Source organism: Galleria mellonella, unplaced genomic scaffold, assembly GCF_026898425.1.
Source record: "Galleria mellonella isolate WM207_F2 unplaced genomic scaffold, CSIRO_AGI_GalMel_v1 utg173, whole genome shotgun sequence".
Taxonomy (NCBI): Eukaryota; Metazoa; Arthropoda; class Insecta; order Lepidoptera; family Pyralidae; genus Galleria; species Galleria mellonella.
Window position 1 is genome coordinate 1791357 of NW_026442016.1, and position 18184 is coordinate 1809540.

The 18184-nt window shown below is 33.0% G+C and overlaps 2 protein-coding genes across 2 annotated transcripts; both read left to right on the top strand.

The window, feature by feature from the left end:
- The first annotated feature begins 608 nt into the window (after window positions 1-608).
- Window positions 609-2906, top strand: LOC128200303 (uncharacterized). Its single transcript, XM_052893365.1, has 2 exons — window positions 609-1860; window positions 2897-2906. The coding sequence occupies exons 1-2, from the start codon at window positions 677-679 to the stop codon at window positions 2904-2906; spliced, it is 1194 nt and encodes a 397-aa protein (XP_052749325.1). The 5' UTR covers window positions 609-676.
- Window positions 2907-3728: 822 nt separating this feature from the next.
- LOC113515481 (STAM-binding protein-like A) lies at window positions 3729-16481 on the top strand. Its single transcript, XM_026899708.3, has 9 exons — window positions 3729-4073; window positions 5475-5742; window positions 6432-6560; window positions 6874-7010; window positions 7511-7673; window positions 8307-8444; window positions 8965-9077; window positions 11138-11240; window positions 11723-16481. The coding sequence occupies exons 1-9, from the start codon at window positions 3949-3951 to the stop codon at window positions 11783-11785; spliced, it is 1239 nt and encodes a 412-aa protein (XP_026755509.1). The 5' UTR covers window positions 3729-3948; the 3' UTR covers window positions 11786-16481.
- Window positions 16482-18184: the final 1703 nt, after the last annotated feature.

The following is an 18184-nucleotide window of genomic DNA, read 5'->3' on the forward strand; positions in this document are numbered from 1 at the left end:
GGTATTCTTTCACTAGGGTCAGAAAAAAGAAAAAAAGAACAGATTGTATCAATTACCATATCGACGGAAAGTTTTCTTTAGATAAATTAAGAAACACTAAGTTAGAAGCTAGTGTAGGATGTAATACACCTATGGTCCATTATAATTTATTAGATGTTCAGCGACACAATAATAAGCATTCGTGTTCTTGCAAACGTTTCATATCCAAATACCAACAGATATCAAATTCGTTATGTCAGTCAAATGTTAATGGGTATAAACGTGATGCAAATGTGGCTGTAAATGGCATTTTATCAAACCCAATTAAAATAAGTAATGTTAAAATGAAAAATACGAGTAAAGAGAAATGCTTCACCTGTAGTCGATCTAAGAAAGCTTATCATCTGCCTAAGAAAGAATTCGCAGATGTTTATCAATATTGTTTTTCAATTTTGAAAATAACGTCAAAATATTTGTTATTTTTTATTGCTGTTGTTATATGGTCTCCATGTGTTATTGCTGTATTATTTGTTATATATATATGTTGATAACTTATCCATTGAGACCAAATAATATGACTTCAGATAAAATTGGATTCAAGAAAGATTCTCTAGATCCTCATTATTTTAAAAAATATATATCGTTTCAAAATCATAAAAGTAATATTCTAACATTAATAATTGAATGGTCTGCAAAGATGAGTCACTTAATGTTTGCTTTGTTTTATGTCCTATTCTCATTATTAAAATGTAATTATGGCCAACAATTTAATATTATGGATTCGTTTCATAACTGCGATATGAAGAAAAACAATAAGTGTTATTTGTGTTTTAGTCTACCGCATCATGCACCTTTCACATACCAATCGAAAATATATCCAAATCCAAATCCAAAGAAAAAATATACCTTACAATATGAAGATGACAGAGGATGGGTAATAAAACCAATGTCTGCAGCTGGCAACAACAATTACGCATGTCGTACTGAAACGGTACATGTAAATAGTTGCCAATGTCCACCTAAAATTAAAAGTAAAAAGACAACAAAATTGGATAAACCTAGAATTTCAGTTCAGGAGAAAAAAAAGAAGAACATTACAAGAAATCGTCTGAAATACATATGTGATTGTTCCCATGCATCTCCAATACAAACTAAAAAAAAACATAAAGTACAAAAAGAAAACATAGTTGACGAGATTCCATTTAACTCGAATACAAGATCATTACATGTACCTATCGTTGAAAATCCCTCTACATTACCTCTTCCTCCTATTTCAAAAGAGGCAACTACTATTACTAAACATTTTTCTAAATCTGAACCTAGACTGTCCATGCATAGAACACATAAAGCTACCTCAATGCGCGGCTTCACTTCTAAACCAATGTCTAAACGAACATCTATGTGTTACAAGCGTTCTGCTAGTCAACAATCTAAGGCTGTTAAAGTTAATTCGTCTCACAAGTGTAATATTAAAAAGGCTCAACAATTTTATTTAGTATCTCCGTATCATCGTCTCTATTTCCCAAAGAAAATGCAGAAGACTGTGATGTTTGATCGTAATACCGTTCGCAATGTAAAAAAAAATTGTAAGACTAGTAAAGAGAAAAAAGACAAACGGCGTCAACCGGCATTTGGAAAAAGATTATGTTATCTTTCTAAAAGTTACGGTTGCGATATAAAAAATGCAGTTAGTGGTGTTGAAACGGCAGCTTGGGGTAATGGTATAAAATGTGAAAATTTGTACATGAATACCTTTATACGACGGCCTTGTTATTGGATATATAAATGTTGTCCCTCTGTATATCCATGTTTTTTAGACTGTCACAAGTTTTTTGTAAATATTTTCCACGCTTTGATGTTCGTGCTAACTACATGTACGAGGTCTGTCCGGAAAGTTCGTATAAAAGTTTTTTAAAAATTTAATTTACAATTATTCAGGTAAATCAATTTTATCCCCTTCAAAGTACTCCCCCTGTGACATAATGCACTTGTGCCAACGCCGTTTCCACTGTGAGAAGGCTCCTTGAAAGTCCTCTGGTTGTAGGTTTCTCAGCTGCCCCGTCGTAGCTTTTTTTATCTCATTTATGTCCCCCAAATGCCGCCCCCGAAGTACCAATTTGGTTTTTGGGAACAAGAAGAAGTCACACGGGGCCAAATCCGGCGAATAGGGGGTGTTCGGTCACCGTAATGGAATTTTTACTCAAAAACTCACGGAACGATCTTGGCGCAAATTTTTTTCATTTGAAGTTCGTTTCTTAGAATTTCGTGGACCACGGTTTTGCCCAAATTAAGCTCTTCAGCCACCTGTCTGACCGTTAAACGACGGTATTATAAGTTCGAATTCTTTCCACGTTTTCGTCGGAATGTGAAGTGGAAGGACGTCCTGAACGTGGGTCATCTTGAACGCTTTCTCGGCCCTCTCTGAATCTTTTTAGCCACTTGTGGACGGTTGGTTCCTTCACAGCATCATCCCCATAAACTGTTCTGAGATCGGCAAAAATTTCACGGCCATTCTTGCCGAGTTTCGAGAGAAACTTGATTACGACGCGCTGCTCTTCAACGGAAGCGGGCTCCATGCCGACGGGGTTTCGTTAAGAGGTAACTTCACAGATGGCGTGACAAGCCAGTTCGCACCGCACGGCGGTCAGACCAGAACTGAAGCATTGTTAGGGACATAAGGAAGGGGTCCTGCGCTTACCTGGCCTCCCCACTCCTCTTTCTCGCATTCCAGAACACTTTTATACGAACTTTCCGGACAGACCTCGTATTTGGTTTCCAATGATTTGCTGTTTTTACATATGCTGTGAATTGTGTTGTAAATGCTGTATTTGACAATATAGTATTATAATATATATTTACTTATTTATACGAAATGTATTTGCATGTATATTTAATTTCTATATTTATTATAAACTAGGCCTACTTAATGAATAAATGGTTTACAATGGCGGGACATCAGTGGAGGCTGAAGTCAGGTCAGTAAATAACTCATCTTGGAGTCAATTATCAAAGTAGGAATTAACCATGATAAGTTCGAAGGTGGGACTGCGCGTGAGTCGACCTAACGAAGTATTATTATTGTTAGCAATGGAAACTAACAATACTACATAGGGGTGGGGGGGGGGGGAGAAGGGATTGTTAGTAATGGAGATTAGAAATCTCAATGCTAGCAATATACTCAACCAGGTCGACCTCCACGTGGTCCCCCCTGGAAACCATCGTGAATAATTCTTGTTGAATTCGTCATGATGGGCCTGTTTTCTTCCTCATCGATCACCCTTCACTGGTGCCCCGCCAGCGTATCCCGTTAGCGCAGGCGGGGTTACCATTTCATTATCACCCATTGAAAAAAACAATACCAATCACTTACAATCGACCCCAATGTCTATGTAGACATTGGGGTCGATTGTGAGGCGCCATTTCTCTAAACCTGAATTTAATAACATGGCGAAATTGTTATTCTAATAACCAATATGATTTGACAATGAAATATTATGATGAGGAATTCAGCGAAACTATAAAAATCTGTAATAGTGTGTTGAGTATAATCTAAGATTGAGAAATGAAGAATTGGTTTTTAAAAATGGCGTTTCTGAATTGATGCTTATTACGCATAAGAATCTGTAGAAGATACGCAGTTTGTGATCTCTGTTGATACTTTAAAAAGCTTTAAAATGACATTGACAATCCAAAGTAATGTTATGTCATTATGACAGTGTCAAATTTTTTTTATTAAAATTTGTACAGGTAGAAAATTTTAATGTGATCATTCTGTAAAATTCCGTTTTCAGTTGTCTGTTTACTTTATTATACAAATAAATTGGTGAAAAGTAGTAGTATTATTACTATCATTCTTAGTATAAATTCATAAGGTTAAAGTAATTTAATTGCCGCCGTATTACTATTATATAGGCTCCATTCGATTTTTGTGTACTGAAACAAACTTTGTGCAGTTGTCATTCTAATAGTATGTCAGCAGAGAAGAAAAATAAGCAGACCTTAGAGTTGGCATCATTAGAACCTGCTGTAAGGGTAAAACAATTGGCAAATTACGGTACCATGGTAGAAGTGGATCCAAACGTCCCACCGAGAAGGTAAATTGAAAATATGTCCTTGGATCCTCAGTCCTGACTAACCAGTATTCAGTGACTCAGATTACATACATAAATTTTTTTAATATTTTAATATACCTCATCTATATACTTGATTGTTTTTACTATAAACTTTTTTAATGTGATAAAGTAAAAACAAACTTCTAGTACCTTGTTAATACATAATTACTTATCTATATTACATGGATATGTGATAGCTAGGGATATAGAGATTGCTTTATGGAACATGTTCACAAGAGAAAATGAATAACTTGTTGTAAAGATGATAATATAATGGGCAGAAATAGGTGTAAATATGGGTGGGGCTGGATGGGTAGTATTGTCTGGTGCACGCCCCAGCATTAGAAGCAATGTTTTCAACTTTGGGCAAAGATATATTTGAGAGTATATATGCATTTTTTTAAGGGGCTAAGCCTTCCCTAGAATATAATATTAAATATACCAATGGACAGAAAGGGTGTGAAACATGTGATATGAATCATGATTTTACACTGAAGAGACATTAATTTAAGATGGAAACATTATTTCTGATCAATGCAGGAAGATGTCAACTATTCTAGTAACAGCCTTGCTTACTTGTTTGTTTATATAAGCTTTATTCTACATTAATATTCCTTATTTATATTTATACAAATAATTTTGCTTACATACCTCTAATATTTATGGGTTGTATATTTACTGCTCTATTACACACAATATTGTGGATCATAAACATTGGGTTATGTTTTCTATTACTTTATATATTAAATGTGATTATCTTATTACCTTGACACCACTACTGATCATGGGTTTCATAACAGGAGCCTATTAGGAGGGACAGGGATTGTTAGTAATGGTCTGCATTACTAACAATCCCTTTTCAGTCCAATTGCTAGCAATATACCCTATCAGGTTGACTCCACATGGTCCCCTTCTGGAAACCATCGAGCTGAATTCCAGGTGTATTCATCATGGTGGGCGAACTGACTTTCATTTCACGTATCATCCCTCACTGGATATACTGCCTCGCCAGCATATACTGTTAGCATAGATGGGGTTACCATTCCATTATCATCCTTTGAAAAAAAAAACAGGAGTCTATTAGTCGGTCTATATATAGTTTTTTGCATTTTTCTTAAAAAAAGAAAAATGGTATGTATAATAATGTCAACATTATGATATATATATATATAATTACCTGTAACCCTTCCCAAAAAATAAGCTTTCAAATATTAAGAAAAACTAGCCTTAGTACAGAAAAGAGAGTCCAATTTGTATCATATTACATTACTCAAAAAAAATTTGAAATCTGATCAAGATTAGCACATTCAAATAAACAAAGACTTCTGCTTCAATATATTATTATAGATTATAGTACTCAGTGTATTCTATTCAATGTTGTAGATATTTTCGATCAGGTCTGGAAATGGTGAGAATGGCTAATGTCTATCTTGATGAAGGAAGTTTAGAAAATGCATACATTTTATATATGAAGTACATGACATTATTCTTGGAGAAGATCCGTAAGCACCCAGAGTATGGTACTGTACCTGCACAAGTAAAGGCTGTTAATCAAACTATGTTAAAGGAAGTTGTACCAAAGGCTGAAAAACTTAAACAGAAGCTATTGGATCGGTATGCTGTAGAACATGCTCAGTATATAAAAGATCAGGTAAGATGGGGTTTTATAAATAACTATAAAGGTGGTATTTGAAATTGATTTTTATGAATAGGAGTGAGAGAGTGGGTTGAGGAAAACATAATAAAGGCATTATCTATTTACATATTTTTTTTATACCACTGAGGTGGCAAGCATACGGCCTACCTGATAGTAAGTGGTTACCATAGCTTATGAACACCTGCAATACCAGAGGTATTATGTGTGTGTTGCTAACCCTGAAGAAACCTCTTTACCCCCCTTTTGAAGAACCCCATGCTGTAGGCTCTTGGGAAATCTCAGCAGAAAGCTCATTCCATAATCTAAATGTTCATGGAAGGAAACATCTCTGAAACTACGTACGCAACCATTGAGGTTGAAATTCTTGTCGATGGTGAGCCGTACGATGGTAGAGAGTGGCTGTGGGCATCTAACCAATTTCTCACTATATTTTTTTTTTATTAAATGAATAGTGACTGGGCTCAATTTTGCGTGGGGTTAATTACCCCTATAATATTTGCTCATAATATATAGCTTTCTATAGGTGTAAGAATATTTAAAATTGGTTGTGTAGTTTTTGAATTTATGCATTACAAACAACCAAAGTTGTCCTCTTTACAATATTAGTATAGATAGAATATTCAAAAATTTTTTAAAATAAAAAAAAGAAAATTTTGGTTAAAAGTATAAATGTTGTGTATTAGGAAAAAAGACTCAAAGCTGAAGAGGAGAGGAGAAAGCAGGAACATGATGATGCTAAGTTAGCAGAGCGCCTACAGGCTGATGAGAACAGACGAGATGGACACTCCACCACACCACATTTATTAAATGCCGTATGTATTAATTCAATGTCGTGCAATTTTAAATATTGCTATTATGTGAGGTTTTCACGCTTTAATACCACACACTTTCTTTCATTTTACTTATGTTTTATTTAAAATGAACGATTGGGGCGTGCTCCTGATTTATTGTATTCAATATGCGATATAACAAAATTGATGCAGAAAAATTACTTCACATTAAAAACTTGGTTTCATTTGCAAGTAAGCAAAGATTTTTAATGCTTAGCTATTATAGCTTTATAATTAGCTTTTAGTGATTGATAAGATTACAAAAAAAATTTGACATTCTATATGTACTGCGCAGGAGGAGTGGGCGGTAAGTCCGTCGGCGCCGGCGATGGATGGAGTGCTGTACCCGGACGACTTCGCGGCTGAGCCGCCGCGCGCACCGCCGCACCACTATCGGCCCGCGCCGCCGCTCATACCACCTAAAACGCACAAGTAACTACTGTATTATTTTTCATACAATTTATTTGTTTGTAAGACATTCTTAGTTTGTAGGCTATATTGTAACATTTATATTTTAATGCTTTCATTCGGTTTGGGTGGTGCTTAAAGCATCAATAAACACATCAGAAGCCTAATGTAATTTACATTTATACACACAAATATGTTTAATCTGTCATTTTGGTGAGTTTTCCCTACAGTACGCAACCAGCCTTACACCAAAATGAGGGATGGGTAGGCAGTGATAAAATTAAAGGAATTGCTTGATGTAGCTTTTCCTCATACGTATAAAGTGTGCACCTACGTACGTATACTTATAGAAATAGGTCTTGTTCTACTGATAAGTTCTTACTATACCTACCCTAGTGATAAATCAGTCACATTAATGTTTATGTTCATAATACACAAAAGTGATAACGTAATAATACCTCCTGCTTGTAGCGCTATTTAATAATGATAAGTACTCGCGTAATGTTTGTGGTGTTGCGACGCAGCGAGGGCGGGTTCGGTCCGGCGCCGGCGCTACCACCGCTGTCGGCGTCGCGCCGCGTGCGGCCGGTGCTGGTGCCGGCGGCGCTGCTGCAGCGCTTCCTGCGCCTCGCCGCCGCCAACACCGCGCGCAACGTCGAGACCTGCGGCATACTTGCCGGCAAGCTGGTCTGTAGCAAATACTAGTTTTTTTTTTATGAAACTGGTAATGGAAAACAAGCTGTCAGCTCACCTGATGAAAAAAGGACCTCATAGAGTATATTGCTATTCCCATGGTACCCCTCATGCTTATGCGTTGCCATTAATGTAATTTCTCATTTTATAGTTATTCTATGTATACATGACAACAGTAGACAAATATTTTACCTGGGATATTATATGACTGTTTTCTGTTTAACTAGCTTCAATTAATCTACACATATTTTTTTTTTTTATATTGTCAAGTTGTATTATTACGACATGCTAAAAAAGTATGGACACTAATTATATTGTAGTGATTGAATGAATAAATTATTAAATAACATTGGAAATAAAACAATAACAAAAAATTCGATTTTAAACAGTTTTTCTTAAAAAAAGAACATTTTCACTTAGAAATTGTCTTTTTATATAAACAAAATTTTTTATTAAAAAATTACTTGAATAATAAAACATATGCCATAAATGGCATATGTTATGTAGTATACATATTATATAGTTATATAATAATATACATATACTTATTGTTTGGAATAAGCTAGATACTATTGTATTATATTATATTATTTAATAACATTACAAGATTACATTTGTCAATTATAGGAGCGGGACCAACTGAAGATCACCCACGTTATTATCCCGAAGCAGACCGGCACAGCAGATTCCTGTAGCACTAACAATGAAGAAGAGATCTTCCACTATCAGGATCAGCATAACCTTATCACTCTTGGGTGGATACATGTAAGTAACAATGTTAAATGATCTCAAAGTAGCTAGCTAACTAACTCGCGCCACACCTATACATTCTGTGTAATTTCTATGATGTTAATGTACTGTGAAAACAAAAATAAATGTTTAAAATGACTTATATGACAGTGTGGACGAGGATGTAAGAAGCTGTGTGGATAGTATGGCAGGGAATTGAAGAGAATGTTTAATTAGTCATGTTGTATACATTAATTTTATAATTTCACCTCTTCACAGTGAGACTAACTCGAAATTGGGTTTTACTAGCCATGTTTGTTCAAAAATTTTTATAATATTATTCTATTTAAAAAAAAAAAGATAACAGAAGAGAAAAAGAAAGTGAAAAGAGAACTTCAGTATTTATATCTATTTTTGTTTATTGAAAATAGGTATTTGAATGTAAAATTATAATTAGTATTATAGTAAATGTAATAATGTTAATTCTGAAATTTTTTTTTTAAATACATTATTAATAATATACACCCTTATAAAAATTTGTATCATTTACTCGTAGACTCACCCAACACAGACGGCTTTCCTTTCTTCAGTGGACCTTCACACCCAGTGTTCATATCAACTTATGATGCCGGAGGCTATTGCTATTGTATGCGCTCCAAAATACAATGAGTAAGTATCTGTCAGTTTGTACTAGATAGATAGATAGATAGATAGATAGATAGACAATTTATTTGCATTACTTACAGCACACAAATTACAATAAAAAAAAAAAACATACACGTAATACACAGCAAAAGAGACAAAAGAATAAAAATAAAAAAACAAAAATACAAAAACAAAATACATAATCTAACAATCTCCTTTGTTAACATTCCTTCATGCGTGTGCCATAGTAACACAAAATGGTCACAGCTCAGTTTATTGCTTTGCCCTTAAAAGAGCAAAACACTGATATTCTGCTGTGGCCAAGAGTCAGTCGCGAAACTTTTCATTAAAAATTTACAATATAAATATATATACATATATACACACATACATACATATACACATACATACATATACATATATATATACATACATATATATATACATATATACATATATACATACATATACATACATACATACACACACATACATACACATACATATATATATACACACACACACACACATACACATATAAATAAACTGCATTGTATGTGTCCATTATATTTGCCTCCACTTGACATTATATTCTACATAAATAAATAAATAACAGATACCATTAGATGAGGGGTAGTCAGAGATCACTTTCTGTCACATTCAGATATTCAGGCAATAAATATTTCGGCTACGTACCTATTGGGTATTCCAATTTTTTGTTTATTAATTAAAAAGATTTTAAGTTTTTTTTTAAAAATGTGTTTACTATTAGACAATCTTATTGGGGGTGGTATATTATTCCAGCATTTCGTAGCTTGGTAGCGGAAACTTCCCTCAAACGCCACAGTTTTATGAGGACGCCCTGCTAATAAGTAGCGCGTGGGTCTTGTACTATATTTGTCATGGAATGAATTAAATTGTAATTTAGAATATAGATATTCCGGTCGCCGATACTTTAAGATGTCAAATACTGTACAAGCGAGATGAAAGTTTCTTCGAGAGGACATGTTTAAGGTGGAATAATTATTTAAATATGGCGTTACGTGCGTTCTAGGCGGAATATTGTGACAAAATCTAGTACATGCATTTTGTACTCGCTGTATAAGACGTTGAGTTTTAGAATGCAATCGAGGTCCATACACTAAATCGCCGTAATTCAATTTAGACAAGATCAATGATTCACAAAGAGTGACACGAACTTCCTCATTCAGAAGATTTCTAATTTGATATAGAACTCTTAGACGATAAAAGCAGCTTTGAACTAGTTTTAGAACATGAGTCTCAAAGCGTAGTTCACTATCGATTACTATTCCAAGATTCCTAGCTTCTTTAACATAGTCAATTCTTTCCCCGGAAATATATATGTCAGGATTCTGGCTAAATATAAATTTTACTTGTTTTTTAGATCCTAGAACCATGTATACAGATTTTGTGGGGTACTAATAGCTAATGTTATGACAATAATAATAATAAAGTAAAAGGTTGTCTGCAAGAGATTGCCCTAGCGATATGACCGCCTTCTGTACTTTTATGTGTATATTTCAATCTGTATTTATGTTACTGTATTTCACTTGAATTGTTCAATTGTCATTGTATATTTTTGTTTATGGTGCAATAAAGAGTTAAATAATAAAATAATAATAATAAAGCCTTTATTGCTGCTAGTATTTAATTCTTTTCTTTAAACATTACACATACTAATTTACTTTATTTCCAGCTTGACCTTTGACATAAGCTTCCTTAAGAGCCTTCCATTTTTCTCTATCTTTTTAATTTGTACCATAATTTTCCTGCTGTTGTTTTTATTACTATAGGTAATAATGAACATTTGTACATTTAGATATTCTTCTATTATACACGGATTTGTATGAAATTTGGTACACAGATGAATTGCTCTAAAATGCACGCGGGTAAACCCGCGATCTACTGCTACATATTCATAAAGCATTATGTTCATAAAAATATTAATTAATCTATATGTAGTCAACATCTAATCCAGATTTTCTAACATAAAGTGAATGCAGGATTCGGCGAGATAAAGGAAATGATGTCAATATAAATTTACGTTTGCACATTTGTTTCAGGACTGGCTACTTCGCCCTTACACCCGAGTATGGTATGGAGTTTATAGCAAACTGTAGGCAGTCTGGCTTCCATCCACATCCCAACGATCCGCCGCTGTTTTATGTAAATATATATTTTTATATATATTCTCTCTTTATTCTTGACAATTTCAATAGTTCACATATTTACTGCGATGAAAATTCATGCCCGAGTCATTGTCTTTGAACAAAGTCTCAATTTAAATTATTAAACTTACTAATATAATTATAACTAGATGTTGTACATGGGAGATATTTAACAAATATTGATATAAATGGATGTCTGACCATCTATCTGTTTGTATGTATGTATGTTCTGGCATCACACAGAAACTATTGCACTAAATTAAATGCGATCTTCACAATTGTATTCCTCTTGAGGAACCTTCTTCTAACTTAAAAAATTGTGCTAATGTTTTATCTTAATATCCCAATTAGAAATGGCCTATTTATTAGTTTTATTACTTCTGAAATCCACGCACGAATACGAAGTAGTGGGTAAAAAGTTATTTAATCAATAAATTTTTAATGAAGTGATCGTAATTTTTTTAATGTATTCTGTTATAGGATGTCAAACATATACGTTTGGAGGACTCAGCGCCTGTAGAAATGGTAGATCTCAGGAGGTGAACTCGAAACTAACTAGTTGGTATATTTTTCACTGCAATGCTTACGATAAATAGTTACTACTCATTGGAATTTTCCTTTATATTATTTTGTAAATGTGTCCTACGATATTTTTTCTTTGCAAAACTTTAATACTGAATCGTATTTACTGTTAGAGAAACATATATTGTTTTTAGTTTTTGTACAAATGAATTGTCTTCTTGTATAAATCTGTAATAAGTGGCGTTTAGCGGTCTAGCTTTATAAATTATTAAGTTTAATTATAAATTATTTTACGTGGCATTTAAATAGTGATTGCGGTAATGACTAGGAATCGGTTAAATCTTGTATTTAACATTACATTTATCTTATTTATTAATAAATATCAATTTATATGATGTACTTCTCACGTAGACATTACGTCTATGTACTGCCGGTCAATCAGATATTCTTATACATATATACTGGTCTCGATTTTAAAGCTATTCCCTATGTCTATTTCTAAAAAAAAAATTACTGTGATATTATGACGAAATAATTTTCCTAAGAACAGTATGAACAAGATGTATAACAGAATTGAGTTAAAAAGATTTTTAGTAGTATTATATTATGGACTACCAAGCTAAAAAAAGGAGTGGTCCCGGCATAGAATAGCCATTTCTCGTGGGGAACTTAATAGTCGAAGGATGAGCATTAGTGTCCCTCTTTAAACAATACTAAAGCCTAACTGCGGTTGCCGACCCGCCTGCCAAGCATAGCAACTACTGGCAAAACCCTTCCCTTCTGGGAAGGCCTGTGTTCAGCAGTGGACAGTTAACGGCTGATGTGGTGATGATGATGAAGCTATTTGACATATAAAATTAATACAATAATGTGAAATTACAGGGTACAGAGGAATAACATCTGAGTCCTCGGGAAACTCGGGAATGGCAACGCATGGGGGGTATCATGGGCGAAATAGTATACTCTATTATGTCCATGGTACTGCTCACGTCTATAGGCGACGGTTACCACTTTCCATCAGGTGGACCGTCAGCTTGTTTGCCATTCTAAGTTGTATAAAAAAAAAAAGCTAAAACGGTAAATACTGCTTTAAACTGACATCAAAGTTAAATATAAGTTTACACGTACTTATTGTGGTTATGTTTTTGTTAGTTTCCTCTATTTTGACATTGTTATAAGCGTTCTGGTTACAGGTAGACTGGTTGGCCAATCTAGCCGTCACTGTCTTGTTGTCTGCTTAAATGTGCTAACATGTGTAAGGTTGTAAATAAGTGCGATGTAGTTTTAAAAGTATTCACTTTAAATTTGGTTCTTGTTAGTCGCATATCTTTAAACTGTCGAATTAAATTTTTATTTTTAGGGATAGGTTTAGGGAATTGCATATAAAAATCGATCCCAATATATACTTTCCTATCTTAGGTTTTTTGAAAATGCATCATTACATTTATGTACTTGTGAAAGTAATATATATATACATATATATGAAATATTAGAGGTATAAGAATACACGGGTGATATAATGTATTACTGTGAGTCATAGCCGAAGACTGATGCTTTAGATAACTGTTGAATATTCGAATTATTATTGTACGTATTGATTTTGTTAATGTTTTGTTTGCGTCACGTAAGTTGAGTGTTGTTGAGGTGAACTAAAAAAAAAAAATTGTTTCAATCTTAGATTATATACATAGAGCATCGAGCCTTAAAAACGGGTCAACTTTTTGCCAGCTAATTGTCACATTAGCTGATACGTTTTTTATTATTGTTCTATATACTTAAGCACACAATGTATCTTGACGTATTATTTAATAAATTAGTGTTTACGCATTAAAAAATACAGAAATTAAATGACAAACATAAATATAGAAGTTATAAAGAAATCACTCATATCTATTTATTACGCAAAGTTGTATGAAAAAGTTGACTAGTTTTTCTCGAAGCATTTTTATGGAGATACTCTATTTATTTAATCTTGAGGTCTCAACATACTAATAACACAGTATAGGGAATAATCAGTGCTCCAACACCTTTGGCATGTACCAAAAGTTTATATGACAATTCAGGACTCATTACTCTATTTAGATATGTCCATTAGATGACTGTTCAGAAAGAGTTGTCTAGACTGTGCTAATATTCTAAAGAGGGTAACATTTGTTTGTATGTATGTTGTAATCTTTTAATGTACGGTATGTTGTAATATGACATAGTAGATCGCTAGACGTGGGACACGATCGTTCGCGCTGTGTTAATTGGATGTGTTAATTGGGCGATATTATCACGTTCAAGTGTAACAATGTATACACAAGTTGTATGTATTGTATTATGTATTACTATTTATACCATTTTTTTTTTCCCTTAAAAAATGCTATTTCATATTATTTACAAAGTTATTATTTACCTAAATTCTATTATTGTTTACTTTTTTTTTAAGCATGGAACAAAATTATCTCTGTTATATCAAATGCCTTATAAGTATTTTTTTTTTGATGTCTCATTATCTTAGAGCCAAGCTCTAGTAAATTAATTGTTGACACAAAGAAGACTAATGAACACGCGGAATATTATGAGGGATAAGAATGAGGGGGTGGAGTTGAAGTAGATAAGGGCTCTGGTTGAGTATCAGTTTGAAGCTGAACTGGGTTTTGAGAGCCACCAGTTTGCTTGAAATGGCGCAATTCGGCTTTAATATATATTGTATTTACTAACATTGTGTATACGGGTTTCATAATTTTAAACCTAGTTTATATAATTTTGTTTCAAAAACATAAAATGTTTTGTAACAATGGCTAATGTATTGGTATTGTTATATTTATTGAAAGAGTTGTAATTTTGGATGGGAACAAGGATTCCGCGTATTTAAGTTCAGTATGAATGTCTGTCCGTGTTGTCGATATTGATTTGGTACCTAACGTGCGGCCAGACAACGTTGTAGTGCAGTGGTAAGATCATGCGGAATATTTTTTTTTCTCATCCGTTATATATAATTGTAATAGATACCTGTATACTATATTGTTTAAAAATGTACTGCTAATACGTGTCTGAAATGTAACACGAAAACAAAATGGTTTCATTGATGCAAAAAGAAAACATTGTATGTTTATTAAAAACAAAAAATAACTAAACGAAACTTACAGTAAAAGGTGACGTTATGTTATCAAGTTTAGGTAATGCGGTGTGTGTTCTGTTAGTACAGTATATAAAAAAAAAATATTGTTAAACATTTGTCATGTGGTACCGGTATAGAACGGGCCACTCTTCCCTTTCCGTGGATGTCGTAGGAAGTGACTAATAGAACTTAAAGGTTGAGGGGTGGACAGTAGCGTTGCTCTTAAAATATCACCCAAGCCTAACTACTGTTGCCAACTTGCTTCTCAAGCATGGCAACTACTGGCAATACCATCCCTTATGAGGAAGTCCTATTTTCAGCAGTAGATATTTAATAGGTGATATAAAATTGTTACATATTTAAATATTATTTTTTAAAGCGATTTTTATGGACGGTTTATGTTTTAACACACGATATTCACAAAGTATTTGTGGTACATTTCTAAACGAACATGAAGTGAATGTAAATTTTTAATCGTCACACTCATCGCTTTGCTTTTTGCACGGGTAATTTGCACACTGATAAATAATACGGGGAACGATTCAATGTGCCATTTGTATAGTAACTAATAATAATAATTGCTAATAAATCGTTGTAATAGAGCTGAGGCTTGCTTTGTAAGTAAAATATGGTGTATACACATTGGCATATTTAAGATTATTTTTCAGGGTCTTATAAAAGACGTATAATTTTCGTAGTTTAGAGCTCAGCTCGTACCACGAGAGGTGAACTGGACAGTTCTGGGTGGGCATGGACCACCTAGTACTCCTTAAAAATGTGCCTATGTATATACGTTTTTTTGCAAAAGTAAATGTGTGGTCTGATGACTGTAATTGGAACCAACGTTGTATAAGATGTTTAAATAGAACTCATAGGCGATATACAGATGGAAGCTTGGTACTTCCAGCTGTTGATGTTAGAAGATACTGTTTTGTACGTTGATAAAGAAGATTAGATATTAATTAACTTTGCTAAAGAGAGCTTTTGTAATTAGAGTGTTTAAACATGTTTTTAAGCAGATCAATCCGGTGGGCTTTCCCCCGCTTGTTTTCAAGTTTGGAAACTATCTTTTCACCCAACCGACAATTTATATTAACAATTTCTGTTATTACGTAACTATATAATATGAAGACAAAGTTAACAAGCCACAAAGATTATGCCTGGAATATCTATTGTTCGATTGAACAGACTGTCGATGAAGTGCTAAACCTGAGAGGTTTAGAATGAATTATATTTGATTTTAAATCTGAATTTAATTGATTGAAACTGAATTGCATCTCTCTTTGGTCTTAAACTATTATTAAAGCAACTTAAGGATTTGTTGAACTATTAATGAAAGGGTTCATTAAGAGGTGGTTTAAGTTTTCATAAAAACTGAGAGCATTTAAACAGGTAATGTAAATATAATTTTGTTATGTTGTTTTATTTGTTTCGTCACGGCAGAAGGAGTTAAGATAATAAAAAAAAAAAAAAAGCGGGGGCAGCCTAAAATTATATTTTTGCCTTTTTTTTTTATAAACAATGAGTATAAACATACTCATTGTATATAAAAAAAAGGCATGTGTTTTGTAGATAAATGTTATTTGTTGTACTCATACAATCTTACCCTAACATAAATCAGTGTGCAATAATTATAAGATCTGAGTCTTATGTTTGTGTGATTAATTATTAATATGGACCAATGTGAATAAAAGTCTATTAAAACCAAGTTTAGTTTCATTTACTTTATTGATTATTATAACATGGTAAACATAAATGTATGTATGATATGTAAACAGAACATAATCTTCTTTTTATTGCTATTGACGGCCATTTTATTATTTAGATATTGAACACGTCGTCAATTACAAATTAACAAAAACATTTATCAATTTATTTGCGTGTACTTATTTTTTGTTTTAAAAATTAATTAAATACAATACAAATATACAAAAAATGTGTCCTATTAATGCCTATATATTCTCTTACTGACCATATAACAGTTTTTTTATATTTATTTCTGTACTAAAAAGCGTTATTATATGAATAGTGAGACATTTATATAAACGTAATTGATGTATTAATCATATAGAAATAATTCATTAATCGGATTTAAGAAAATAATATTTAATTCAATTGAAATAAAGACTTATCGATGTATGATAAGACACGAGATTACAAAATAATAGACATTCTGATTTTGAGTAAGTTTTGTTGTAATGGCTAATTACAATTTTACAACAAAATATTAAATACAATACTTAGTATTAATGGGATACAGGCGTGGCAGATATGTATGTATGTATGTACTTAGTAATGCTTATAAACAGCAAAAGAATAAATAATTTTGAAAGCCAATTTTTATTTCGCGTTCATTATTGCTGAATTTATAATAATACCAGTTCTAAGACATGCCTCATCTATAGTTACCAGTGATCGAAGCCTGTACTTACTACTTAGTGCGATCCTAATTGAGTACATAAAAATACGTTGCTATAAATACATTTATAAATATCTATCTATGTTCACGCCGGGCCTTTACTAGAACAGGCAGAAAGAGCAGCGTCGGAGGCCTCTATCCTTATACAACTAGATATCATGCTTCATTCCTTTTCATAACTCATCCCACGGTCTCATACATACATGGTTCTGAAGATTCTATACTTTCCTCTGATTCTTTATACATTCTTAAAATTATTATAGGCGTACTTGGATCCTAAATCCTTCCATTTTGGTATTATAGTTATATAATGTTTAACCATTCATCTGACATTCATTCCAAATCCCTAACCAACATAGATTGCCCTTTGTCTTTTTACATCAATACTTTATTTCAAACATTTGCTTACACTATTATAGATAAGTATAGTGAATGCGATCTGTTAGCCTTACTTTGTAAATTCTGCGCAATGCATATTTACCTCATTCAGGTATTCTGAGTAGTGTGGAAATAATCACGTTCAATCCTAGTGAATTTTCCATGATAGGCTAACAGGTCTGTTTTCGTCACAGTTTTATCCTCCATACTGAACTATGGGGACAAATGTGGAATTGTATACCTACCGCCAACTGCGCATTTTGGATTTATTATTAATTCTATTCCTAGCATTCATTTTATGTATTGGCAGTGTATTTCCCATCTGAATCCACACTTAAGATATACAATTTCATCCACTTGTTCCAGTAGTTCATTACCTACCAATCTTTAAAGTAGGGATAGATAATATATAGCAATATCTATATATTTTAGTTACAATATATATATACTGACCCAATAATGAATATGGTAAATATGTCTTATTTAATATGTAATATCAAAATGAAGAAATCGATCG